We start from the raw sequence: 26,898 nt of genomic DNA, 5'->3' as shown, positions 1-26,898 counted from the left end.
TTATGAGGGGGCTCGACAAGGTGGATGCAGAGAGGATGTTTCCACTGATGGGGGAGACTAGAACTAGGGGACATGGTCTTAGAATAAAACTGAGATGAGGAGGAATTTCTTCTGGTGAATCTGTGGAATTCTCTGCCCCAGAGAGCTGTGGGGGCTGGGTCATTGAATATATTTAAGGCGTTCCGACAGTGTGACGCTCCCTCAGTACTGCCCCTCCGACAGTGCGACGCTCCCTCAGTACTGCACCTCCGACAGTGCGGCACTCCCTCAGTACTGCACCTCCGACAGTGCGGCGCTCCCTCAGTACTGCACCTCCGACAGTGCGGCGCTCCCTCAGTACTGCCCCTCTGACAGTGCGGCGCTCCCTCAGTACTGCCCCTCCGACAGTACGGTGCTCCCTCAGTACTGCCCCTCCGACAGTGTGACGCTCCCTCAGTACTGCCCCTCTGACAGTGCGGTGCTCCCTCAGTACTGCCCCTCCGACAGTGTGACGCTCCCTCAGTACTGCCCCTCTGACAGTGCGGTGCTCCCTCAGTACTGCACCTCCGACAGTGTGACGCTCCCTCAGTACTGCCCCTCCGACAGTGCGGTGCTCCCTCAGTACTGCCCCTCCGACAGTGTGACGCTCCCTCAGTACTGCCCCTCCGACAGTGTGACGCTCCCTCAGTACTGCACCTCCGACAGTGTGACGCTCCCTCAGTACTGCACCTCCGACAGTGCGACGCTCCCTCAGTACTGCCCCTCCGACAGTGCGGCGCTCCCTCAGTACTGCACCTCCGACAGTGCGGCGCTCCCTCAGTACCGCCCCTCCGACAGTGCGGTGCTCCCTCAGTACCGCCCCTCCGACAGTGCGGCGCTCCCTCAGTACCGCCCCTCCGACAGTGCGGCGCTCCCTCAGTACTGCCCCTCCGACAGTGCGGCACTCCCTCAGTACTGCCCCTCCGACAGTGCGGCGCTCCCTCAGTACTGCCCCTCCGACAGTGCGGCACTCCCTCAGTATTGCCCCTCTGACAGTGCGGCATTCCCCCAGTACTGCCCCTCCGACAGTGCGGCACTCCCTCAGTACTGCTCACTGAGCCACGCGATGCGGGTTAAGGGTGAAGCGAGCATTCCCAGTCTGGGACCCACCTGTTGAGCTTGCGGATGATGACTTTGATCTGGTTGAAGTCGGGCCTCTCGAGGCCATCGTCAGCCCAGCATCGCTGCATCAGCTGGCTCAGCTCCTCCATGTGACCACTCAGCCTCGCGCTGGGCCGGAAATACGGCCTCTGATTACTCTTCACTTTCTCGATAATTTCTGACCGAGCCGGGGACGAGAGAAAACCAAACGTCAGTGTGTGTGGGACCCGTACCCCAGTGAGAGTCAGTGTGTGTGGGACCCGTACCCCAGTGAGAGTCAGTGTGTGTGGTACCCATACCCCAGTGAGAGTCAGTGTGTGTGGGACTGTACCCCAGTGAGAGTCAGTGTGTGTGGGACTGTACCCCAGTGAGAGTCAGTGTGTGTGGGACCCGTACCCCAGTGAGAGTCAGTGTGTGTGGGACCCGTACCCCAGTGAGAGTCAGTGTGTGTGGGACCCGTACCCCAGTGAGAGTCAGTGTGTGTGGGACCGGTACCCCAGTGAGAGTCAGTGTGTGTGGGACTGTACCCCAGTGAGAGTCAGTGTGTGTGGGACCCGTACCCCAGTGAGAGTCAGTGTGTGTGGGACTGTACCCCAGTGAGAGTCAGTGTGTGTGGGACTGTACCCCAGTGAGAGTCAGTGTGTGTGGGACCCGTACCCCAGTGAGAGTCAGTGTGTGTGGGACCCGTACCCCAGTGAGAGTCAGTGTGTGTGGGACTGTACCCCAGTGAGAGTCAGTGTGTGTGGGACCCGTACCCCAGTGAGAGTCAGTGTGTGTGGGACCCGTACCCCAGTGAGAGTCAGTGTGTGTGTGGGACTGTACCCCAGTGAGAGTCAGTGTGTGGGACTGTACCCCAATGAGAGTCAGCGTGTGTGGGACTGTACCCCAGTGAGAGTCAGTGTGTGTGGGACCCGTACCCCAGTGAGAGTCAGTGTGTGTGGGACTGTACCCCAGTGAGAGTCAGTGTGTGTGGGACTGTACCCCAGTGAGAGTCAGTGTGTGTGGGACCCGTACCCCAGTGAGAGTCAGTGTGTGTGGGACTGTACCCCAGTGAGAGTCAGTGTGTGTGGGACCCGTACCGCAGTGAGAGTCAGTGTGTGTGGGACATGTACCCCAGTGAGAGTCAGTGTGTGTGGGACTGTACCCCAGTGAGAGTCAGTGTGTGTGGGACCTGTACCCCAGTGAGAGTCGGTGTGTGTGGAACTGTACCCCAGTGAGAGTCAGTGTGTGTGGAACTGTACCCCAGTGAGAGTCAGTGTGTGTGGGACCCGTACCCCAGTGAGAGTCAGTGAGTGTGGGACCTGTACCCCAGTGAGAGTCAGTGTGTGTGGGACTGTACCCCAGTGAGAGTCGGTGTGTGTGGGACCCGTACCCCAGTGAGAGTCAGTGTGTGTGGGACTGTACCCCAGTGAGAGTCAGTGTGTGGGACTGTGCCCCAATGAGAGTCAGTGTGTGTGGGACTGTACCCCAGTGAGAGTCAGCGTGTGTGGGACTGTACCCCAGTGAGAGTTAGTGTGTGTGGGACTGTACCCCAGTGAGAGTCAGCGTGTGTGGGACTTGTACCCCAGTGAGAGTCAGTGTGTGGGACTGTACCCCAATGAGAGTCAGCGTGTGTGGGACTGTACCCCAGTGAGAGTCAGTGTGTGTGGGACTGTACCCCAGTGAGAGTCAGTGTGTGTGGGACCCGTACCCCAGTGAGAGTTAGTGTGTGTGGGACTGTACCCCAGTGAGAGTCAGTGTGTGTGGGACTGTAACCCAGTGACAGTCAGTGTGTGTGGGACCCGTACCCCAGTGAGAGTTAGTGTGTGTGGGACTGTACCCCAGTGAGAGTCAGTGTGTGTGGGACCCGTACCCCAGTGAGAGTCAGTGTGTGTGGGACTGTACCCCAGTGAGAGTCAGTGTGTGTGGGACTGTACCCCAGTGAGAGTTAGTGTGTGTGGGACTGTACCCCAGTGAGAGTCAGTGTGTGTGGGACTGTACCCCAGTGAGAGTCGATGTGTGTGGGACCCGTACCCCAGTGAGAGTCAGTGTGTGTGGGACTGTACCCCAGTGAGAGTTAGTGTGTGTGGGACTGTACCCCAGTGAGAGTCAGTGTGTGTGGGACTGTACCCCAGTGAGAGTTAGTGTGTGTGGGACTGTACCCCAGTGAGAGTCAGTGTGAGTGGGACCCGTACCCCAGTGAGAGTCAGTGTGTGTGGGACCCGTACCCCAGTGAGAGTCAGTGTGTGTGGGACTGTACCCCAGTGAGAGTCAGTGTGTGTGGGACTGTACCCCAGTGAGAGTCAGTGTGTGTGGGACTTGTACCCCAGTGAGAGTCAGTGTGTGTGGGACTTGTACCCCAGTGAGAGTCAGTGTGTGGGACTGTGCCCCAATGAGAGTCAGCGTGTGTGGGACTGTACCCCAGTGAGAGTCAGTGTGTGTGGGACCCGTACCCCAGTGAGAGTCAGTGTGTGTGTGGGACTGTACCCCAGTGAGAGTCAGTGTGTGGGACTGTACCCCAATGAGAGTCAGCGTGTGTGGGACTGTACCCCAGTGAGAGTCAGTGTGTGTGGGACCCGTACCCCAGTGAGAGTCAGTGTGTGTGGGACCCGTACCCCAGTGAGAGTCAGTGTGTGTGGGACCCGTACCCCAGTGAGAGTCAGTGTGTGTGGGACTGTACCCCAGTGAGAGTCAGTGTGTGTGGGACTGTACCCCAGTGAGAGTCAGTGTGTGTGGGACCCGTACCCCAGTGAGAGTCAGTGTGTGTGGGACTGTACCCCAGTGAGAGTCAGTGTGTGTGGGACCCGTACCCCAGTGAGAGTCAGTGTGTGTGGGACTGTACCCCAGTGAGAGTCGGTGTGTGTGGGACCCGTACCCCAGTGAGAGTCAGTGTGTGTGGGACTGTACCCCAGTGAGAGTCAGTGTGTGTGGGACTGTACCCCAGTGAGAGTCAGTGTGTGTGGGACCCGTACCCCAGTGAGAGTCAGTGTGTGTGGGACCTGTACCCCAGTGAGAGTCAGTGTGTGTGGGACTGTACCCCAGTGAGAGTCGGTGTGTGTGGGACCCGTACCCCAGTGAGAGTCAGTGTGTGTGGGACCCGTACCCCAGTGAGAGTCAGTGTGTGTGGGACTGTACCCCAGTGAGAGTCAGCGTGTGTGGGACTTGTACCCCAGTGAGAGTCAGTGTGTGGGACTGTGCCCCAATGAGAGTCAGCGTGTGTGGGACTGTACCCCAGTGAGAGTCAGTGTGTGTGGGACTGTACCCCAGTGAGAGTTAGTGTGTGTGGGACTGTACCCCAGTGAGAGTCAGCGTGTGTGGGACTTGTACCCCAGTGAGAGTCAGTGTGTGGGACTGTACCCCAATGAGAGTCAGCGTGTGTGGGACTGTACCCCAGTGAGAGTCAGTGTGTGTGGGACTGTACCCCAGTGAGAGTTAGTGTGTGTGGGACTGTACCCCAGTGAGAGTCAGTGTGTGTGGGACTGTAACCCAGTGACAGTCAGTGTGTGTGGGACCTGTACCCCAGTGAGAGTTAGTGTGTGTGGGACTGTACCCCAGTGAGAGTCAGTGTGTGTGGGACCCGTACCCCAGTGAGAGTCAGTGTGTGTGGGACTGTACCCCAGTGAGAGTCAGTGTGTGTGGGACTGTACCACAGTGAGAGTCAGTGTGTGTGGGACCCGTACCCCAGTGAGAGTCAGTGTGTGTGGGACTGTACCCCAGTGAGAGTCAGTGTGTGTGGGTCCCGTACCCCAGTGAGAGTCAGTGTGTGTGGGACTGTACCCCAGTGAGAGTCAGTGTGTGTGGGACTGTACCCCAGTGAGAGTTAGTGTGTGTGGGACTGTACCCCAGTGAGAGTCAGTGTGTGTGGGACCCGTACCCCAGTGAGAGTCAGTGTGTGTGGGACTGTACCCCAGTGAGAGTCAGTGTGTGTGGGACTGTACCCCAGTGAGAGTCAGTGTGTGTGGGACCCGTACCCCAGTGAGAGTCAGTGTGTGTGGGACCCGTACCCCAGTGAGAGTCAGTGTGTGTGGGACTGTACCCCAGTGAGAGTCAGTGTGTGTGGGACTGTACCCAAGTGAGAGTCAGTGTGTGTGGGACCCGTACCCCAGTGAGAGTCAGTGTGTGTGGGACCCGTACCCCAGTGAGAGTCAGTGTCTGTGGGACCCGTACCCCAGTGAGAGTCAGTGTGTGTGGGACCCGTACCCCAGTGAGAGTCAGTGTGTGTGGGACTGTACCCCAGTGAGAGTCAGCGTGTGTGGGACCCGTACCCCAGTGAGAGTCAGTGTGTGTGGGACTGTACCCCAGTGAGAGTCAGTGTGTGTGGGACCGGTACCCCAGTGAGAGTCAGTGTGTGTGGGACTGTACCCCAGTGAGAGTCAGTGTGTGTGGGACCCGTACCCCAGTGAGAGTCAGTGTGTGTGGGACCCGTACCCCAGTGAGAGTCAGTGTGTGTGGGACCCGTACCCCAGTGAGAGTCAGTGTGTGTGGGACTGTACCCCAGTGAGAGTCAGTGTGTGTGGGACTGTACCCCAGTGAGAGTCAGTGTGTGGGACCCGTACCCCAGTGAGAGTCAGTGTGTGTGGGACTGTACCCCAGTGAGAGTCAGTGTGTGTGGGACTGTACCCCAGTGAGAGTCAGTGTGTGTGGGACTGTACCCCAGTGAGAGTCACATCCGTTAAAAACTAATGTTTAAAAAAAATGACCGGCGACTCACTCAACCCATCGCTCGCAAAGAAAATGGAAAGACTTTCATTTCTATAGTGCCTTTCACTACCTCAGGACGTCTCAAATCGTCTCACAGCCAATGAAGTACTTCTGGAGTGTGCTCACTGTGGTAATGTGGGAAACGCAGCAGCCAATTTGCGCACAGCAAGCTCCCACACACAGCCATGTGATAATGACCCAGATCATCTATTTTAGTGACGTTGGTTAAAAGGATAAATATTGGCCCCAGGACACCGGGGAGAACTCCCCCTGCTCTTCTTCCAATAGTGGCCCCGGGATCTTTTACATCCACCCGAGAGGGCAGACGGGGCCTCGGTTTAACGTCTCATCCGAAAGATAGCCCCTCCGACAGTGCGGCGCTCCCTCAGTACCGCCCCTCCGACAGTGCGGCGCTCCCTCAGTACTGACCCTCCGACAGTGCGGCGCTCCCTCAGTACTACCCCTCCGACAGTGCGGCGCTCCCTCAGTACCGCCCCTCCGACAGTGCGCCGCTCCCTCAGTACTGCCCCTCCGACAGTGCGGCGCTCCCTCAGTACCGCCCCTCCGACAGTGCGGCGCTCCCTCAGTACCGCCCCTCCGACAGTGCGGCGCTCCCTCAGTACCGCACTGGAAATGTCAGCCTAGATTTTACGTGCTCAAGTCCCTGGAGTGGGACTTGAACCCACGACCTTGTGACCCCGAGGCGAGTGTGCGGTCCACTGAGCCGCGGCTGACACTATTCTGACAGGAAGAGCAGGGGGAGTTCTCCCCGGTGTCCTGGGGCCAATATTTATCGCTCAACCAACATCACTAAAACAGATGATCCGGGTCATTATCACATCGCTGTGTGTGGGAGCTTGCTGTGCGCAAATTGGCGTTTCCCACATTACAACAGTGACCACGCTCCAAAATAAGTGCTTCATTGGCTGTAAAGCGCTTCAGGACGTCCTGTGGTGGTGAAAGGCGCTACAGAAATGTAACACTGACCCAGCAACACCCCCATGTCCTTCTTCGAAATAGAGGCCACGGGATCTTTTACGTGCAGCCGAGGGAGCAGGCGGTGGCCCCTTGGTTCAGCGTCTGACCCGAGAGGCTGACCCCGCCGTTCCCTGTTGCTAACCTCCTGTCCCGCGTCGAGGGAGTCTCCGCCCCCCCCCCCCCCAACGAGTTGTGCGCGTGGCCGAAACCCCCCCCCACCCCCGCCCCACCCCCGTACCCTACCTTTGGGGCCGAGCTGCACCCCCTCGATGTAGAAGGGCCCGTTTCTCAGGGCTATCTCCTGCAGGATGATCCCGAAGCTGTACACGTCCCCTTTCTGCGTGCCCGTGGAAGGGCTTTGCATCCTCAGAATCTCCGGTGCTGTCCACAGTTTCTCTGTCACAGGGAACAGTTACTTAGCACGCGGGCGCGGGAACGCGGGATGGCTCTCCATCGCCTCTCCTCACTCTATAACAACATTTTACAACCAGAGAAAGTTACGGCGCGGGAGGAGGCCATTTCGGCCCATCGTGTCCGCGCCGGCCGACCAAGAGCCACCCGGCCCAATCCCACTGTCCCGCTCTCGGTCCGTAGCCCTGTGGGTTACGGCACTTCAAGCTGCACATCCAAATGTGGTGAGGGTTTCTGCCTCTACCACCCTTTCAGGCAGCTAGTTCCTCCCCAGACCCCCACCACCCTCTGGGTGAAGATATTTCCCCTCAAATCCCCTCGAAACCTCCCCCCAATTACTTTCAATCTGGTTGTTGATCCCTCTGCCAAGGGAAACAGGTCCGTCCTATCCACTCTATCCAGGCCCCTCGTAATTTTATACACCTCAATCAGGTCTCCCCTCAGCCTCCTCTGTTCCAAAGAAAACAACCCCAGCCTATCCAATCTTTCCTCATCGCTAAAGTTCTCCAGTCCTGGCAACATCCTGGTAAATCTCCTCTGTACCCTCTCCAGTGCAACATCCTGGTAAATCTCCTCTATACCCTCTCGAGTGCAACATCCTGGTAAATCTCCTCTGTACCCTCCATTGCAACATCCTGGTAAATCTCCTCTGTACCCTCTCCAGTGCAACATCCTGGTAAATCTCCTCTGTACCCTCTCCAGTGCAACATCCTGGTAAATCTCCTCTGTACCCTCTCCAGTGCAACATCCTGGTAAATCTCCTCTGTACCCTCTCCAGTGCAACATCCTGGTAAATCTCCTCTGTACCCTCTCCAGTGCAACATCCTGGTAAATCTCCTCTGTACCCTCTCCAGTGCAACATCCTGGTAAATCTCCTCTGTACCCTCTCCAGTGCAACATCCTGGTAAATCTTCTCTGTACCCTCTCGAGTGCAACATCCTGGTAAATCTCCTCTGTACCCTCCATTGCAACATCCTGGTAAATCTCCTCTGTACCCTCTCCAGTGCAACATCCTGGTAAATCTCCTCTGTACCCTCTCCAGTGCAACATCCTGGTAAATCTCCTCTGTACCCTCTCTAGTGCAACATCCTGGTAAATCTCCTCTGTACCCTCTCTTGTGCAACATCCTGGTAAATCGCTTCTGTACCCTTTCCAGTGCAACATCCTGGTAAATCTCCTCTGTACCCTCTCCAGTGCAACATCCTGGTAAATCTCCTCTGTACCCTCTCTGGTGCAATCACACCTTTCCTGTAATGTGGTGACCAGAGTTGCACGCAGTACTCCAGCTGTGGCCTAACCAGTGCTTTATACATTTCAAGCATAACCTCTCTGCTCTTGTATTCCATGCCTCAGCTAATAAAGGCAAGTATTCCATATGCCTTCTTAACCACCTTATCCATCTGGCCTGCTACCTTCAGGGATCTGTGGACCTGCACTCCCAGGTCCCTTTGTTCCTCTACACTTCTCAGTGACCTATCATTTAATGTGTATTCCCTTGCCTTGTTAGCCCTCCCCAAATGCATCACCTCACACTTCTCCGGATTAAATTCCATTTGCCACTGTTCTGCCCACCTGACCAGTTCATTGATATCTTCCTGCAGTCCACAGCTTTCTTCTTCATTATCAACCGCACGGCCGATGTTAGTGTCATCTGCAAACTTGTTAATCATACCCCCAACATTCAAGTCCAAGTAATTGATGTATACCACAAAAAGCCAGGGACCCAGCACTGAGCCCTGTGGAACCCCACTGGAAACATCCTTCCAGTCGCAAAAACACCCATCGACCATCACCCTTTGCTTCCTGCCTCTGAGCCAGTTTTGGATCCAACTTGCCACTTTGCCCTGGATCCCACGGACTTTTACTTTTGTGACCAGTCTGCCATGTGGGACCTTATCAAAAGCCTTGCTAAAATCCATATACACTACATCGTACACACTGCCCTCATTGACCCTCCTGGTTACCTCCTTGTATTTACATAACACCCTTAACGTCGTGAATCGTCCACAGGAGTGATTATGTGACAAAGAATTTGACACAGAGCTACATATTTAAGAAAGGAGGGAGTGAGAAAATGGGAAACTACAGATTAATTAGCCTGACATCAGTCGTAGGGAAAATGCTAGAATCTATTATTAAGGATGTGGTAACTGGGCGGTTAGAAAATAACGACTTGTATTTATACAGAGTCTTTAACGTAATAAAACATTCCAAAGTGCTTCACAGCCGTGTTACAAGACAAACAGATAAATTTGACCCCGAGCCACACAAGAAGAAATTAGGGACAGGTGACCAAAAGCTGGGTCACAGAGGTCGGTTTTAAGGAGCGTCTTAAAAGGAGGAGAGAGAGGCGGAGAGGTTTAGGGAGGGAGTTCCAGAGCTTGGGGCCCCAGGCAGCTGAAGGCACGGCCACCGATGGTGGAGCGATTATAATCAGGGATGCTCAAGAGGCCAGAATTTGAGGAGCGCAGACATCTCGGGGGGGTTGTGGGGCTGGAGGAGATTACAGAGATAGGGAGGGGCGAGTCCATGGAGTGATTGGGCAGAGTCAACACGGATTTAAGAAAGGGAAATCATGTTTGACAAATTTGTGAAGAGTTTTTTGAGCTTGTAACTGCCAGAATAGATGAGGGGGAACCAGTGGATGTGGTATATTTGGATTTTCAGAAGGCATTCGATAAGGTGCCACACACGAGGTTATTGAACAAAATTAGGGCTCATGGGATTGGGGGTAATATACGAGCATGGATTGAAAATTGGTTAACAGACAGAAAACAGAGAGTAGGAATAAACGGGTCATTTTCGGGTCGGCAGGCTGTAACTAGTGGAGTACCGCAGGGATCAGTGCAGGGGCCCCAGCTATTCACAATCTATATCAATGATTGGGATGAGGAGGCCAAGTGCAATAAGTCGAAGTTTGCTGATGATACCATCATCATAGGCAGTCCCTCGGAATCGAGGAAGACTTGCTTCCACCCCCAAAGTGAGTTCTTTGATGGCTGAACAGTCCGATACGCGAGCCACAGACCCCGTTACAGGTGGGACAGACATTTGTCGTGGGAAAGGGGTGGGTGGGGCTGGTTTGCCGCGCGCTCCTTCCGCTGCCTGCGCTTGGCCTCTTCACGCTCGTGGCGTTGAGACTCGAAGAGCTCAGCGCCCTCCCAGGGGATTTGCAGGATCTTGCGGAGACAGCGTTGGTGATATATCTCCAGCGACTTGAGGTGCCTTCTATACATCGTCCATGCCTCAGACCCATACAGGAGGGCGGGTATTACTACAGCCCTGTAGACCATGAGCCTGGTGGTAGGTTTGAGGGTCTGGTCTTCAAACACTCTTTTCCTCAGACGGCCGAAGGCTGCACTGGCGCACTGGAGGTGGTGTTGAATCTCGTCGCCAATGTCTGCCTTTGTTGATAAGAGGCTCCCGAGGTATGGGAAGTGGTCCACGTTGTCCAGGGCCGCGCCGTGGATCTTGATGACTGGGGGGCAGTGCTGTGTGGCGAGGTCAGACTGGTGGGCGATCTTTCTCTTACGGATGTTTAGCGTAAGGCCCATGCTTTCATACGCCTCGGTGAATACATCGACTATACCCTGGAGTTCAGCCTCAGAACGTACGCGGACGCAGGCGTTGTCCGCGTACTGTAGCTCGACGACAGAGGTTGGGGCGGTCTTGGACCTGGCCTGGAGGCGGCGAAGGTTGAACAGTTTCCCACTGGTTCCTGTAGTTTAGTTCCACTCCAGCGGGGAGCTTGTCGACTGTGAGGTGGAGCGCGGCAGCGAGGAAGATTGAGAAGAGGGCTGGGCCGATGACGCTCACTTAGCCTGTTTGACCCCGGTCCGGATGTGGATTGGGTCTGTGATGGATCCGTTGGTGCAAAGCTCGGTGGGAATGTAAGTTGCGAGCAGGATGCACAGAGGCCTTCAAGGGGATATAAACAGGCTGAGTGAGCGGGCAAGAACATGGCAAATGCAATATAACGTGGGGGAAAGGGGAAGTTATCCCCTTTGGTCGGAAAAGTAGACAAGCAGAGTATTTTTTTTTAAGCAGCGAGAGTTCGGGAGGTGTTGGGTGTTCAGAGGGAGCTGGGCGATGAATTTAGCAGATGCGGGGCGATGGGGGTGGGGGGAGGGGGAGGGGCACACGCGCGCTGATGTCACAGAGTGGGCGGGGCTAGCGAGCACAGCGCAACCCGTCAGCGCCGCCCCCGAAGTCTGCGACGGCTCGGGCGGGGAACTGTCAGCCCGCCCGTCTCTCTGCCGCTAATGGGTGCCGCCAACCAGGCCAATGGCGCCAACCCGTCACTCACTCACTCGCGTACAACAGGTGCAGGTCCTCGGAGTCCGCCGACGGCCGGAAGCTGGCCAGCCCATAATCCGCGATCTTCAGCACGAACCTGCTGTCAACCACGCAGTTGGAGGACTTGAGGTTCCCGTGGCAACCGATCACACTGTTGTGCAGAAATGCCATTCCCTGGGAAGAGACACAAAGGGCCGCGATTCAGGAACCGGCCAAGCAGAGGAGGGCAGAGGAGGGGGGTGGGGGCAAATCAGCCTGAAATCCGGCTGCCGCTTGGAGAGGAGACACTCAGAACATCTCCCCCACCCCCCCGCCCCACCCCCCAACAGGCAAGAACCCAACCCAACTCCCAAGGGACAACCACTCTCTCTCGTGTTACTCTATTATCCCTCTCTATTTTAAGAATGTAAGAATTGGGAGCAGGAGTCGGCCATTCGGCCCCTCGAGCCTGCTCCGCCATTCCATACGACCATGGCTGATCCGATCATGGACTCAGCTCCACTTCCCCGCCCGCTCCCCATAACCCCTTCTTCAATACGATCACGGCTGATCTTTGACCTCAACTCCACTTGCCTGCACTGTCCCCGTATCCCTTGATACCCAAAAATCTATCGGTCTCAGCCTTGAATACCCTCAAGGACTGAGCCTCCACAGCCCTCTGGGGGCAGAGAATTCCAAAGATTCACCCCCCCTCTGAGTGAAGAAATTCCTCCTCGTCTTAGTCCTCAATGGCCGAGCCCTGATCCTGAGACTGTGTGACCCCTGGTTCTAGACTCCCCAGCCCCGGGGGGGAAACATCCTCCCTGCATCTACCCTGTCGAGCCCCTGTAAGAATTGTGTCTGTTTCAATGAGAGGGGCTTTGGGGAGTCAGGAGGTGAGACTCTCTCTGCCTCTGAGCCGCTCTTGTTGCCGCGGTATTGTGTGTGGCCAGTCCAGTGACGTTTGTGGTCAACACCCGAGGTATGGCCACCCTCATTCTTGTTTCTCTATTGTTCCTCCTCTCTCACTCTATTTTATCACGGCCTCTGAGGGTCAGTGCTCTGACCTCTGCGCTCTTAAAGATGACGACTACTGCCCCGTCCAGTGGGGGAAAGAACGGGGAGGGGAGATGGGAGTGGGACTAGTTGGATCGCTCTCTCAAAGATCCAGCACAGGCACGATGGGCTGAACGGCCTCCTGTGCTCTGTCGTTCGATGATTTGATGCCCCACTGCACCTCGATGCCTTGAATGACTACGGACGACAAATCCCCCTGGGCCTCACCTTGACGATATCGTTGATGAGGGAATATCGGAACATCCAGTCCAGGGTAATGCTCTCGTTCTCCAACACGTCCTACAATAGAAATGGCGGAGAGAGAACAGTTTAGCAGCTTCGGAGGCCGGGGGGGAGGTGTCGGAGAGGAACCCACGTCCTGACCCTTGGAAAACCCCAACCCCGAACAGCTTGAACAGAGACACGAGGGAGGGAGCGAGACACAGAGACAAGTGACACAGGATTACACGGGATATACGGCACAGAAACAGGCCATTCCGCCCAACCAGTCCGTGCCGGCGTTTATGCTCCACTCGCGCCTCCTCCCGTCTTTCCTCATCTAACTCTATCAGCATAACCCTCTATTCCCTTCTCCCTCATGTGTTTATCCAGCCTCCCCTTAAATACATCGATACTATTCGCCTCAACCACTCCCTGTGGCAGCGAGTTCCACATTCCCACCGCTCTCTGGGTAAAGAAGTTTCTCCTGAATTCCCCATTGGATTTCTTAGTGACTATCTTATATCGATGGCCTTAATTATGTTCTTCCCCACAAGTAGAAACATTCTCTCTGTATCCACTCCATCAAAACCTTTCATCATTTTAAAGACCTCTATTAGGTCACCCCTCAGCCTTTTTTCCAAGAGAAAAGAGACCCAGCCTGTTCATCCTTTCCTGATATGTATACCCTCGCATTTCTGGTAACATCCTTGTAAATCTTCTCTGCTCCCCCTCCAGTGCCTCTGTATCCTTTTTATAATACAGCGACCAGAACTGTGCACAGTGCTCCAAGTGTGGTCTAACCCAGGTATATGGAGACCAGAACTGTGCACGGTGCTCCAAGTGTGGTCTAACCAAGGTATATGGAGACCGGAACTGTGCACGGTGCTCCAAGTGTGGTCTAACCCAGGTATATGGAGACCAGAACTGTGCACAGTGCTCCAAGTGTGGTCTAACCCAGGTATATGGAGACCAGAACTGTGCACAGTGCTCCAAGTGTGGTCTAACCCAGGTATATGGAGACCAGAACTGTGCACAGTGCTCCAAGTGTGGTCTAACCCAGGTATATGGAGATCAGAACTGTGCACAGTGCTCCAAGTGTGGTCTAACCCAAGTATATGGAGACCAGAACTGTGCACAGTGCTCCAAGTGTGGTCTAACCCAGGTATATGGCGACCAGAACTGTGCACGGTGCTCCAAGCGTGGTCTAACCCAGGTATATGGAGACCAGAACTGTGCACAGTGCTCCGAGTGTGGTCTAACCCAGGTATATGGAGACCAGAACTGTGCACAGTGCTCCGAGTGTGATCTAACCCAGGTATATGGAGACCAGAACTGTGCACAGTGCTCCAAGTGTGGTCTAACCAAGGTATATGGAGACCGGAACTGTGCACGGTGCTCCAAGTGTGGTCTAACCAAGGTTCGATGCAGGTTTAAGCATAACCTCCCTACTTTTCTATTATGTCTGTGATGTACTTACGAATGACTCCACAAGGTAATGTGTTGTACTCAAACTGTAGTGACCTTGGTCCTTTATTCCAAACTCTAGAGTGAGGCACACGCATGGTGGGCAGTCTTTTATACTGGGCCCTGCCACCAGGGCAGGAAACCCCTTGGTCTCCACCAGTTGCACCCTCTAGTGGTGCCAGCATAGTATATACACAGTGTAAACCTTATTGACAGTACATCAGGTAACAAGTCTCCATCTTATGCAACTGTACAGTGACTACACAGAGTATATCTATAGTCTGCATATACATCTTCAATTCTATCCCTCTAGAAATAAACCCTAGTGCTTGGTTCGCTTTCTTTAATGGCTTTGCTAAACCTGTCGCAACGTTTAGTGATTTGAGTGTTTGTATCCGAGATCCCTTTGTTCCTCTACCCCACCCAGACTCACACCCTCCCAGTAATAAGTGACCTCCCTATTCTTCCTCCCAAAGTTTAATAGCAGACGTTTATCTGTGTTGAACTTCATTTGCCAATTATATTCCCATTCTGCGCGTTTATGAATGCCCTCCTGATGAACAGGCTGCATCTTTCTCTTGAGAGGTGACCTAATTGATGTCTTTAAAATGATGAAAGGTTTTGATAGAGTGGATACAGAGAGACTGTAATTTGTTGTACTTTGTTGTAAATGTGAGGTTATCCACTTTGGTGGCAAAAACACAAAGGCAGAATATTATCTGAACGGTGGCAGATTAGGAAAAGGGGAGGTGCAACGAGACCTGGGTGTCATGGTACATCAGTCATTGAAAGTTGGCATACAGGTACAGCAGGCGGTGAAGAAGGCAAATGGCATGATGGCCTTCATAGCGAGGGGATTTGAGTATAGGAGCAGGGAGGTCTTACTGCAGTTGTACAGGGCCTTGGTGAGGCCTCACCTGGAATATTGTGTTCAGTTTTGGTCTCCTAATCTGAGGAAGGACGTTCTTGCTATTGAGGGAGTGCAGCGAAGGTTCACCAGACTGATTCCCGGGATGGCTGGACTGACATATGAGGAGAGACTGGATCAACTGGGCCTGTATTCACTGGAGTTTAGATGAATGAGAGGGGATCTCATAGAAACAGAGAAAATTCTAACGGGATTGGACAGGTTAGATGCAGGAAGAATGTTCCCGACGTTGGGGAAATCCAGAACCAGGGGTCACAGTCTAAGGATAAGGGGTAAGCCATTTAGGACCGAGATGAGGAGAAACTTTTTCACTCAGAGAATTGTTAACCTGTGGAATTCCCTGCCGCAGAGAGTTGTTGAGGCCAGTTCATTGGACATATTCAAGAGGGAGTTAGATGCGGCCCTTACGGTTAAAGGGATCAAGGGGTATGGAGAGAAAGCAGGAATGGGGTACTGAGGTGAATGATCAGCCATGATCTTATTGAATGGTGGTGCAGGCTCGAAGGGCCGGAATGGCCTGCTCCTGCACCTATTTTCTATGTTTCTATGTTTCTCCTCGGTGTTCACTGTCGCTCCCAATCTGGTGTCATCCGCAAATTTAGGAAGTGTGTTTTTGATTCCAAAGTCTAAATCATTACTATGAATTGTGAACAATTCGAGAAATAAACCTTAGTTCTTGGTTTGCTTTTTTTTTAATGGCCTTGCTGAGCTGCAGCGTCCCTTTAGCCGTACCTGCAGACTCCCGCGGGGGCAATACTCGGTCACGATACAGATGTTGGGCGGGTCGATACTCGCACCGATGAAGCGGGTTAGATGTTCATTCTGCACGTCTCTCATCTGCGGGGATGGGGGGGGGGGCGGGTAGGGGGCGAGAGAAAAGATACGGTCAGAGAAAGGGCGAGCAGGAAATCGGGCCCACGGGCCGGGAGAGGCCGACAGACACTTGGCCACTGAGCGTCGCCGCACTCCACTCCCTCACGCGATACCGCTTGGCTCACCACCCGATCTCTGCCTCCGAGGACCGGGAGCGAAGCCAGGCCCGCGACCCGGGACACCGCTTTATCACAAAGGGGGAAGGCGAGGCCTTGGGGAAGGGGAAGGGGGGGGTGGGCAAAAGCCGCTGCTCTGGAACGTACGTGTTTGAGCTCGAAGAGGACATTACGAGTCAGCTCCACCCTCTTGCGGTTGATGTGTTTAATGGCCACGATGTTTCCCTGAGGGGACAGAAACGAGAGCAGTGCGAAATATATAAGGAAGGTTCGGTTCAAAGACTTGCATTTATATAGCACCTTTCACGACCACCGGACGTCTCAAAGCGCTTTACAGCCAATGAAGTAATTTTTGGAGTGTGGTCACTGTCGTAATGTAGGGAACCGAGGCAGCCAATTTGCGCACAGCAAGCTCCCACACACGGCGATGTGATAATGACCCGGATCATCTGTTTTAGTGATGTTGGTTGAGGGATAAATATTGGCCCCAGGACACCGGGGAGAACTCCCCCTGCTCTTCTTCCAATAGTGGCCCCGGGATCTTTTACATCCACCCGAGAGGGCAGACGGGGCCTCGGTTTAATGTCTCATCCAAAAGACGGCCCCTCCGACAGTGCGGCACTCCCTCAGTACCGCACCTCCGACAGTGCGGCACTCCCTCAGTACTGCCCCTCCGACAGTGGGGCGCTCCCTCAGTACTGCCCCTCCGACAGTGCGGCGCTCCCTCAGTACCGCCCCTCCGATAGTGCGGCACTCCCTCAGTACCGCCCCTCCGACAGTGCGGCGCTCCCTCAGTACCGCCCCTCCGACAGTGCGGCGCTCCCTCAGTACTGCCCCTCCGACAGTGCGGCGCTCCCTCAGTACCGCCCCTCCGACAGTGCGGCACTCCCTCAGTACCGCCCCTCCGACAGTGCGGCACTCCCTCAGTACTGCCCCTCCGACAGTGCGGCGCTCCCTCAGTACTGCCCCTCCGACAGTGCGGCACTCCCTCAGTACTGAACACGAGTGTCAACTTACAAAATTCTTACAGGGTTTGACAGGGTAGATGCAGAGAGGATGTTTCCCCCCGGGCTGGGGAGTCTAGAACCAGGGGTCACAGTCTCAGGATAAGGGCTTGGCCATTGAGGACTGAGATGAGGAGGAATTTCTTCACTCAGCCGGTGATGAATCTTTGGAATTCTCTGCCCCAGAGGGCTGTGGAGGCTCAGTCGTTGAGTATATTCAAGGCTGAGATCGACAGATTTTTGGGTGTTAAGGGAATCGAGGGATCGGGCGGGAAAGTGGAGTTGAGGTCGAAGATCAGCTGTGATCTCATCGAATGGTGGAGCAGGCTCGAGGGGCCGAATGGCCGACTCCTGCTCCTAATTCTTATGTTGTCTTTTCTAGAGAAAAGAGACCCAGCCTCTTCAGCCTTTGCTGATAGTATACCCTCTCAGTTCTGCTCTAATTCTTGCAGTCCATCAGGACGTTTACTGATAGGTGAATCTATTATGTTTGTAATGCACTTATGAATGACTCCACGAGGCAATGTGTTGTACTCAAACTGGAGTGACCTTGGTCCTTTATTCGTAACTCCAGAGTGAGGCACACGCATGGTGGGCAGCTTTTATACTGGGCCCTGCCACCTGGGCAGGAAACCCCGGTCTCCACCAGTTGCACCCTCTAGTGGTGCCAGCATAGTATATACACAGTGTAAACCTTATTGACAGTACATCAGGTAACAAGTCTCCATCTTGTGCAACTATACAATGACTACACAGAGAGTATATCTATAGTCTGCATATACAACAGAATCAATGTAGGTTAAAATCAACAATGGGCTCATATGGAAGGTGGCATTTTGTGCATTTCTCTGCGATTCCCTACCTTGTAATACGCTGTCTTGGCATACACCTGGTACTGGCCTTCATTGGTCATGAAGGACCCGTAGTTCGACCCGCGCTGGGGGAAAAGAATATTGTCAGCAAACGGACTTTTCCTGAAACCTTTCTCCCGCATGACACAGTGGGAATGGGTGATCTGTCCCCGTGAAATTGGTTTGGTGTTCCTGGGGGAATAGGATAACTACAAACACTCCCAGGGCAGGTACAGCATGGGTTAGATACAGAGTAAAGCTCTCTACACTGTCCCATCAAACACTCCCAGGGCAGGTACAGCACGGGGTTAGATACAGAGTAAAGCTCCCTCTACACTGTCCCATCAAACACTCCCAGGGCAAGTACAGGGGGTTAGATACAGAGTAAAGCTCCCTCAACACTGTCCCATCAAATACTCCCAGGGCAGGTACAGGGGGTTAGATACAGAGTAAAGCTCCCTCTACACTGTTCCATCAAACACTCCCAGGGCAGGTACAGTACAGGGTTAGATACAGAGTAAAGCTCCCTCTACACTGTGCCCATCAAACACTCCCAGGGCAGGTACAGGGGGTTAGATACAGAGTAAAGCTCCCTCTACACTGTCCCATCAAACACTCCCAGGGCAGGTACAGCACGGGGTTAGATACAGAGTAAAGCTCCCTCTTCACTGTCCCATCAAACACTCCCAGGGCAGGTACAGGGGGTTAGATACAGAGTAAAGCCCCCTCTACACTGTCCCATCAAACACTCCCAGGGCAGGTACAGGGGGGTTAGATACAGAGTAAAGCTCCCTCTACACTGTCCCATCAAACACTCCCAGGGCAGGTACAGCACGGGGTTAGATACAGAGTAAAACTCTCTACACTGTCCCATCAAACACTCCCAGGGCAGGTACAGGGGGGTTAGATACAGAGTAAAGCTCCCTCTACACTGTCCCATCAAACACTCCCAGGGCAGGTACAGCACGGGGTTAGATACAGAGTAAAGCTCCCTCTGCACTGTCCCATCAAACACTCCCAGGGCAGGTACAGGGGGTTAGATACAGAGTAAAGCTCCCTCTACACTGTCCCATCAAACACTCCCAGGGCAGGTACAGCACGGGGTTAGATACAGAGTAAAGCTCCCTCTACACTGTCCCATCAAACACTCCCAGGGCAGGTACAGCACGGGGTTAGATACAGAGTAAAGCTCCCTCTACACTGTCCCATCAAACACTCCCGGGGCAGGTATAGGGGGGGTTAGATACAGAGTAAAGCTCCCTCAGAACTGCACTGGGAGTGTCAGTCTGGATTTTGTGCTCAAGTCTCTGGAGTGGAACTTGTTACCCACGACCTCTGACTCAGAGGCAAGAGAGAGAGAGAGAGAGTGAGAGATTGTATGCTGCTCACTGAGCCCTGCCTCGCCCTCGGCTGCCTGCGTCAATGGAGCCCGAACCGAAGTATGTTCTCTTGGTTTGAGGGAGTTTCGGACAGTGTCTGTCCTGTCGCAACTGACCCCACCGGGCTAGCCCCTTACCAGTGACAGGGTCATCTTGCTGCCCATACTACGCAGGTTCTTGTCCAGGTTGCTGAGCTGAATGTGCTCCCAGCGTATTCGCCACAGCTCACTTGCCAGCTCCTTCTCCAGCTTAAACCTCCTGCGGGGAAGAGCGGGAGAATTAGGGGCGGGCGTCGGCCGCGTGGCCCCTCGAGCCTGCTCCGCCATTCAATAAGACCACCGCTCATCCCGTACCTCAACCCCCATCCAGCCGCCTGGGCCCCGCATCCCTGAAAAAACCCCCTCACCCGACAAAACACGATCCACCTCGATTGTGACATTTCCAGCTTGCTTCGTGGGTCTCTATGTTTAAGAACTCACAGCAACGACGAACCAGTTGGTTTATTAGCGAAAGGGTTTAACAATCATTACCAGTTCATCCACCAGGCTCTCAACCACCTGCCCCATCCCCCCAACCCAACTGGCCGGGGTTTTATTGAGGCTTGTGAACATCACGTGACTGGCTGAGCCCCGCCCAACTCAACAGCTCTACAAACCTGTCGGCGCTCTAACAATGACTCCATGGGGCAGTGCGTTGTACTTGAACTGTCGTGTCCTTCGTCCTTGACTGGTTAACTCCAGAGTGAGGATCACACCTGGTGGCCTGCCTTTTATACTAGGCCCAGGCACACCTGTACAGGTAGCCTACGAGCCTCCCACTGCAGTGCCCTCTGGTGGCGCACCTCGTGACAGTACCAACAGTCGCCACGGAGGACACATGACAAAACCTGTGGGCATACTCACACGCGCATACATGAACCCTCCCCACCCCTCAACAGCGTTTTACAGGGGGGTGGTGGTGGGGGGGGAAGAGTTCCAGATTCCCACTGCCCTTTGTGTGAAGAAGTGCTTCCTGACATCAACCCTGAACGGCCGGGCTCGAATTTTAAGGAGACACCCCCTTGTTCTGAACTCCCCCCCCCACCAGAAGAAATAGTTTCTCTGTCTCTACCCGATAAATCCTTTAATCATCTGACACACCTTCCCTGGTTCCTGAGGTGCGGGCCCAGAGCCGAACACAGCTGTCCAGATGGGGCCGGAGCAGTTCTCTCTCAACTTTCACCACTTGGCTCCGGAACTCCCTCCCTCAACCTCTCTTTCCTCCCCAACATCGGGAACATTCTTCCTGCATCTAACCTGTCCAGTCCCGGCAGAATTTTATATGTTTCTATGGAGATTCCCCTCTCATTCTTCTAAATTCCGGTGAGTATAAGCCGAGTCGATCCAGTCTCTCTTCATATGTCAGTCCCGCCATCCCGGTGAACTTCTCTGCCACAGAAAGTTGTGGAGTCCAGTTAGTTGGACATATTCAAAAGGAATTTAGATGTGGCCCTTATGGCTAAAGGGATCAGGGGGTATGGAGAGAAAGCAAGGGTTGGGTACTGAAGTTGCATGATCAGCCATGATCATATCGAATGGTGGTGCAGGCTCGAAGGACCGAATAGCCTACTCCTGCACCTATTTTCTATGTTTCTATGTTTCAAGACACTCCTTAAAACCTATCTTTTTGACCAAGCGTTTGGTCAGCTGCGGTAATTTCACCTTATGCGGCTCGGTGTCAAATTGGTTTTACCTCTTAACACTCCTGTGTAATGCTTTGGGACATTTCACTACGTTAACGGCGCTCTATACAAGTTGCTGTTGTTATAAGACTACCCCCATGGAGATGTCCTACTGTACACGGTCCATGTCTCTGAGCCATACAGGAGGGCGGGTATCACTACAGCCCTGTAGACCATGAGCTTGGTGGCAGATTTGAGGGCCTGGTCTTCAAATACTCTCTTCCTCAGGCTGGAGAAATACCACCAACGACGTCTCCGCAAGACCCTGCAAATCCCCTGGGAGGACAGACGCACCAACGTTAGCGTCCTCGACCAGGCCAACATCCCCAGCATCGAAGCACTGACCACACTCGACCAGCTCCGCTGGGCAGGGCCACATTGTCCTCATGTCCCCAGACACGAGACTCCCAAAGCAAGCGCTCTACTCGGAACTCCTTCACGGCAAACGAACCAAAGGTGGGCAGAGGAAACGTTACAAGGGACCACCCTCAAAGCCTCCCTGATAAAGTGCAACATCCCCACCGACACCTGGGAGTCCCTGGGCCCAAAGACCAGTCCGCCCGGAGTGGAGGAAGTGCATCCGGGAGGGGCGCTGAGCACCTCGAGTCTTGTCGCCCGAGAGCGTGCAGAAACCAAGCGCAGGCAGCGGAAGGAGCGTGCGGCAAACCTGTCCCACCCTCCCCTTCCCTCAACGACTGTCTGTCCCACCCGTGACAGGGACTGTGGCTCTCGTATTGGGACTGTTCAGTCATCCTGAGGACTCATGTTTAGAGTGGAAGCAAGTCTTCCTCGATTCCGAGGGACTGCCTATGATGATGATGACGACCCCCCCCATGGAGGTAACACCCTCCTGACCTCCCTCCCAGCGTCCGGTACCTGTAGATGAGGAACGAGGTGATGGTTATGATGAGGAGTATCAGACTGACGACGATTGATAGGACCTCCAGCATCGAAAACGATCTGCCTGAAGAACAAGAGAAGGAATCTCAACAAGAGGCATTGCGATATTGTCCGGCAGAATCATGGAACTGTTCCACTTGGGGCTCGAACATCTGCGGCTGGGGTGGGGGAGGGAACAGCAGCCAGGGTTGCTGCTCCTGATCACCATCCAGGCACTGGATGGTGTCCACGTGGGATGATAAACCCTTTACAAAACACGGGGTTCTGCCCCAGCTGGAGTATTGCGTCCAGATCTGGGCACCACACACTTCAGGAAGGATGTGAAGGCCCTTGGAAAGGGATCAGGAGGAGATTGACCAGAACAGGACCCGGGATGAGGGACTTCAGTGACGGGGAGAGACTGGAGAAGCCGGGGTTGTTCTCCTTGGAGCAGAGAAGGTTGAGAGGAGATTTGATCGAGGTGTTCAAAATCACGAGGGGTTTTGATCGAGTAAATAAGGGAAAACTTTCCAGTGGGAAGAGGACACAGATTTAAGATAATCGGCAAAACAACCAGTCGGGACATGAGGAAACTATATTTTTTTCACGCAGCGAGTTGTCGTCATCTGCCTGAAAGGTCGGTCGGAGCAGATTCAATAGTAACTTTCAAACGGGAATTGGAAGGGGGAAATTTTGCCGGGGCTGTGGGGAAAGAGCAGGTGGGGAGTGGGACTGATTGGGGTCGCTCTGTCACAGAGCCGGCACAGCACGGGCTCGCTGGGCCCAATGGGATCCTCCTGTGCGGTATCATCCCCATGGTGGCTGCAGTGTGAAACCACCTTCAACACTCACTCCCTCCTCCACCACCGGCGCCCCCTGGCTGCAGTGTGCACCGTCTACAAGATGCACCGCGGCAACTCGCCAAGGCTTCTTCGGCAGCACCTCCCAAACCCGCGACCTCTACCCGCCTCGAAGGTCAAGGGCAGCAGGCGCATGGGAACACCACCACCTCCACGTTCCCCTCCCAGTCACACACCATCCTGACTTGGAAATATATCGGCCGTTCCTTCATCGTCGCTGGGTCACAATCCTGGAACTCCCTCCCTAACAGCACTGTGGGAGCACCTTCACCACACGGACTGCAGCGGTTCAAGAAGGAGCTCACCACCACCTTCTCAAGGGGCAATTAGGGACGGGCAATAAACGCCAGCCTTGGCCAGCGACGCCCACATCCCAGGAACAAATATTTTTTTTAATGTGGACACTGGGTCAGGAGAGGACTGGGGTTGAGGATGTGACTCACCCTCGGGCGAGAGAGCAGAGGTCGGGCCAGCCCTTGTGGAACCCGTACCCCCAGCAAAGGGGAGGAGAGGAGACCCGAGGGAGGATAAAGGCTTGGGCTACTCTCTCCGTCTCCTCCCGCTGGGCGCGCTGTACCGGGGACGAACCCTGACCTTTCTGGCAGACCGGCTTCTCGTTGTTGAACCCGCACCGAGGAACATCCTTGGGCACGGCGTTCCGAGGCCAGTGAATCTCCAGGCCGGCCACGGGCAGGATCCGCTTCATGGTCCCGTTGTAATGTGACACCACCTTTAGATACAGAGCACAGGGAGCAAAGGTCACTGTCGGAGGGGCGGTACTGAGGGAGCGCCGCACTGTCGGAGGGGCAGTACTGAGGGAGTGCCGCACTGTCGGAGGGGCAGTGCTGAGGGAGTGCCGCACTGTCGGAGGGGCAGTACTGAGGGAGTGCCGCACTGTCGGAGGGGCAGTACTGAGGGAGCGCCGCACTGTCGGAGGGGCAGTACTGAGGGAGTGCCGCACTGTCGGAGGGGCGGTACTGAGGGAGCGCCGCACTGTCGGAGGGGCAGTACTGAGGGAGCGCCGCACTGTCGGAGGGGCAGTACTGAGGGAGCGCCGCACTGTCGGAGGGGCGGTACTGAGGGAGCGCCGCACTGTCGGAGGGGCAGTACTGAGGGAGCGCCGCACTGTCGGAGGGGAGGTACTGAGGGAGCGCCGCACTGTCGGAGGGGCAGTACTGAGGGAGTGCCGCACTGTCGGAGGGGCAGTACTGAGGGAGCGCCGCACTGTCGGAGGGGCGGTACTGAGGGAACGCCGCACTGTCGGAGGGGCAGTACTGAGGGAGCGCCGCACTGTCGGAGGGGAGGTACTGAGGGAGCGCCGCACTGTCGGAGGGGCAGTACTGAGGGAGTGCCGCACTGTCGGAGGGGCAGTACTGAGGGAGCGCCGCACTGTCGGAGGGGCGGTACTGAGGGAACGCCGCACTGTCGGAGGGGCAGTACTGAGGGAGCCCCGCACTGTCGGAGGGGCAGTACTGAGGGAGCCCCGCACTGTCGGAGGGGCAGTACTGAGGGAGCCCCGCACTGTCGGAGGGGCAGTATTTCGGATGAGACGTGAAACCGAGGTCCCATCCTCCTGTTCAAGGTCCCGTGGCAGCAAAGAGGTTCGAAGCAAAGACTTGCTGACCTGGAATGTTCCGGAATGCATGTCGGTCATGTCCCACAGCGAGTAATCGTTCTCCCTGTCCCCGTTTTCGTCCATCTTCAGAAAACCGGTCACTCCTGCAAAACAGGAAAACAGGAGTCGGAGCAACTCGGGAATTACCCCTCCCCCCACCCCTCCCCCGCCCAGTCCCTCACCCCCTCCCCCCTCCCCACCATTAATGTTCCTCTCCCTCGGGGTGCTGAGGTTAGTGTTACATTCGGCCTACCCTGGAAGGTTCGGTTCCACATCTGGCGGGTGATGACCACCCCATCCCTGATGGTCCCGCCAGCCGCCAGCGTCTCGTTCAGGGCGTGTGCGTAGAGCATGATCCCGTCGTAGAACGCCCCCGCAATGTAGTTCATCTGCAACAGGGAGCGAGAGGCAGAGGTTAGGCTGAGGCTCCAGCGCCCTGTCCAGGGTCAGGGGTCATAGGTCATGCACTGGGGGAGGGGGCCGATCGCCGAGGTAGAAAATCTTTGACGTCGCGTGCTGCCAATAACGTTCATTTATATATAAACACCTGAAAGACGGCACCTCCGACAGTGCGGCGCTCCCTCAGTACTGCCCCTCCGACAGTGCGGCGCTCCCTCAGTACTGCCCCTCCGACAGTGCGGCGCTCCCTCAGTACTGCCACTCCGACAGTGCGGCGCTCCCTCAGTACTGCCCCTCCGACAGTGCGGCGCTCCCTCAGTACTGCCACTCCGACAGTGCGGAGCTCCCTCAGTACCGCCCCTCCGACAGTGCGGCGCTCCCTCAGTACCGCCCCTCTGACAGTGCGGGGCTCCCTCAGTACCGCCCCTCCGACAGTGCGGCGCTCCCTCAGTACTGCCCCTCCGACAGTGCGGAGCTCTCTCAGCACCGCCCCTCCGACAGTGCGGTGCTCCCTCAGTACTGCCCCTCCGACAGTGCGGCACTCCCTCAGTACCGCCCCTCCGACAATGCGGAGCTCCCTCAGTACCGCCCCTCCGACAGTGCGGCGCTCCCTCAGTACCGCCCCTCCGACAGTGCGGCGCTCCCTCAGTACCGCCCCTCCGACAGTGCGGCGCTCCCTCAGTACCGCCCCTCCGACAGTGCGGAGCTCCCTCAGTACCGCCCCTCCAACAGTGCGGTGCTCCCTCAGTACTGCCCCTCCGACAGTGCGGCACTCCCTCAGCACTGCACTGGGAGTATCAGCCTGGATTATTTTCTGTGCTCAAGTCCCTGGAGTGGGACTTGAACCCACAACCTTCTGACTCCGAGGCGAGGCTGCTACCTACTGAGCCACGGCTGCAGGAAGGGTGGACACAGGAAACCTTTGTACGTGATCAGCGACACTCCTCCTTTCCATGTCCGGCAGCAACTCACCAGAGTGTCCTCGACGGTGAAGTTGAAATACAGCGAGGCGTATTGCTTCAAATCTTGCACGAACTGGCCGTACTCGGGGTTCTCCGGTTCCCTGTATGTTATAACCATGACTGCCTGTGGGAGAAAATCACACGATCGTTACACCGACCCAACACAGTCGGCGAGAGAAATAGGCACCATCGTGACCCAGCCGACCTCAAATAAATACCGGTCACTAATAATCAATCATACTACATTAATGCTGATACATCCACTGGGGAATTCAGGAGAAACCTCTTTACCCAGAGAGCGGTGAGAATGTGGAACTCGCTGCCACAGGGAGGGGTTGAGGCGAATAGTATCGATGTATTTAAGGGGAGGCTGGACAAGCGTATGGGGGAGAAGGGAATAGAGGGTTATGGTGATGGGGTGAGATGGAGAGGGGTGGGAGGGGGCTGGTGTGGAGCATAAACCCCGGCACGGAGCGATGGGCCGACTGGCCTGTGTCTGAGCTGTACAGTCCAGGTACATTTTATGTAAATGATAAGCAATCCTCTATTAATTCCATGCAAATTATATGTAAATTCTATGCAGATTCGATGGAATTCTATGCAAAGTATGTGTAATTCTCAATTAATTCTATGCAAATTTCCTGTAACTATGCAAATTCTATGTAATTCTGTGTAAATACTGGACTAATTGCATGTAATTATATGTAGATTATATGTGAATTTGACATACATCTATGTAAATTGCATGTAATTATATGTAAACACAATGCAGATTCTTCATAATTCAATGCAAGTTCTATGTAATTCTATTCAAATTCCATGTGATTCTATGTAAATTACATGTAATTCTAAGAAAACTCTATTGGGATTCCATGTAATTCAATGTAAATTAGATCTTAGTCTATGTAAAGTCCATGTAAAATTCCACGTAGTTGTATGTAAATTATGTGCAGTTTCCATGTAATTCTATATAAATTTAACGTAATTCGATGTAAATTCAACGTAATTCTATGTAAATTCAGCATAATTCGATGTAAATTTCAATGTAATTCTATGTATTCAACATAATTCTATGTAAATTCAACATAATTCTATGTAAATTCAACG

At 54.6% G+C, this 26,898-nt stretch overlaps 1 protein-coding gene across 1 annotated transcript in view; it reads right to left on the bottom strand.

Annotated features, from left to right (window-relative positions):
- LOC139240084 (atrial natriuretic peptide receptor 1-like) overlaps positions 1 to 26,898 on the bottom strand; it is a 128,196-nt gene that overhangs the window by 83,542 nt on the left and 17,756 nt on the right. The window contains exons 3-15 of the mRNA XM_070868459.1: positions 25,802 to 25,915; positions 24,684 to 24,819; positions 24,440 to 24,534; positions 23,410 to 23,545; positions 21,953 to 22,040; positions 19,494 to 19,614; positions 17,989 to 18,063; positions 16,270 to 16,347; positions 15,866 to 15,970; positions 12,748 to 12,819; positions 11,499 to 11,658; positions 7,021 to 7,173; positions 1,129 to 1,297 (exon numbers count right to left, since the gene is read on the bottom strand). Coding sequence (XP_070724560.1) covers positions 1,129 to 1,297; positions 7,021 to 7,173; positions 11,499 to 11,658; positions 12,748 to 12,819; positions 15,866 to 15,970; positions 16,270 to 16,347; positions 17,989 to 18,063; positions 19,494 to 19,614; positions 21,953 to 22,040; positions 23,410 to 23,545; positions 24,440 to 24,534; positions 24,684 to 24,819; positions 25,802 to 25,915 — 1,502 coding nt within the window. The remainder of the gene's footprint in view (positions 1 to 1,128; positions 1,298 to 7,020; positions 7,174 to 11,498; positions 11,659 to 12,747; positions 12,820 to 15,865; positions 15,971 to 16,269; positions 16,348 to 17,988; positions 18,064 to 19,493; positions 19,615 to 21,952; positions 22,041 to 23,409; positions 23,546 to 24,439; positions 24,535 to 24,683; positions 24,820 to 25,801; positions 25,916 to 26,898) is intronic.

The sequence above is a fragment of the Pristiophorus japonicus genome, chromosome 30 (genome assembly GCF_044704955.1).
Source record: "Pristiophorus japonicus isolate sPriJap1 chromosome 30, sPriJap1.hap1, whole genome shotgun sequence".
Lineage (NCBI taxonomy): Eukaryota > Metazoa > Chordata > Chondrichthyes > Pristiophoridae > Pristiophorus > Pristiophorus japonicus.
Note: the sequence above shows the minus strand (reverse complement) of the source record. Positions and strands in the feature narration are given on the sequence as shown.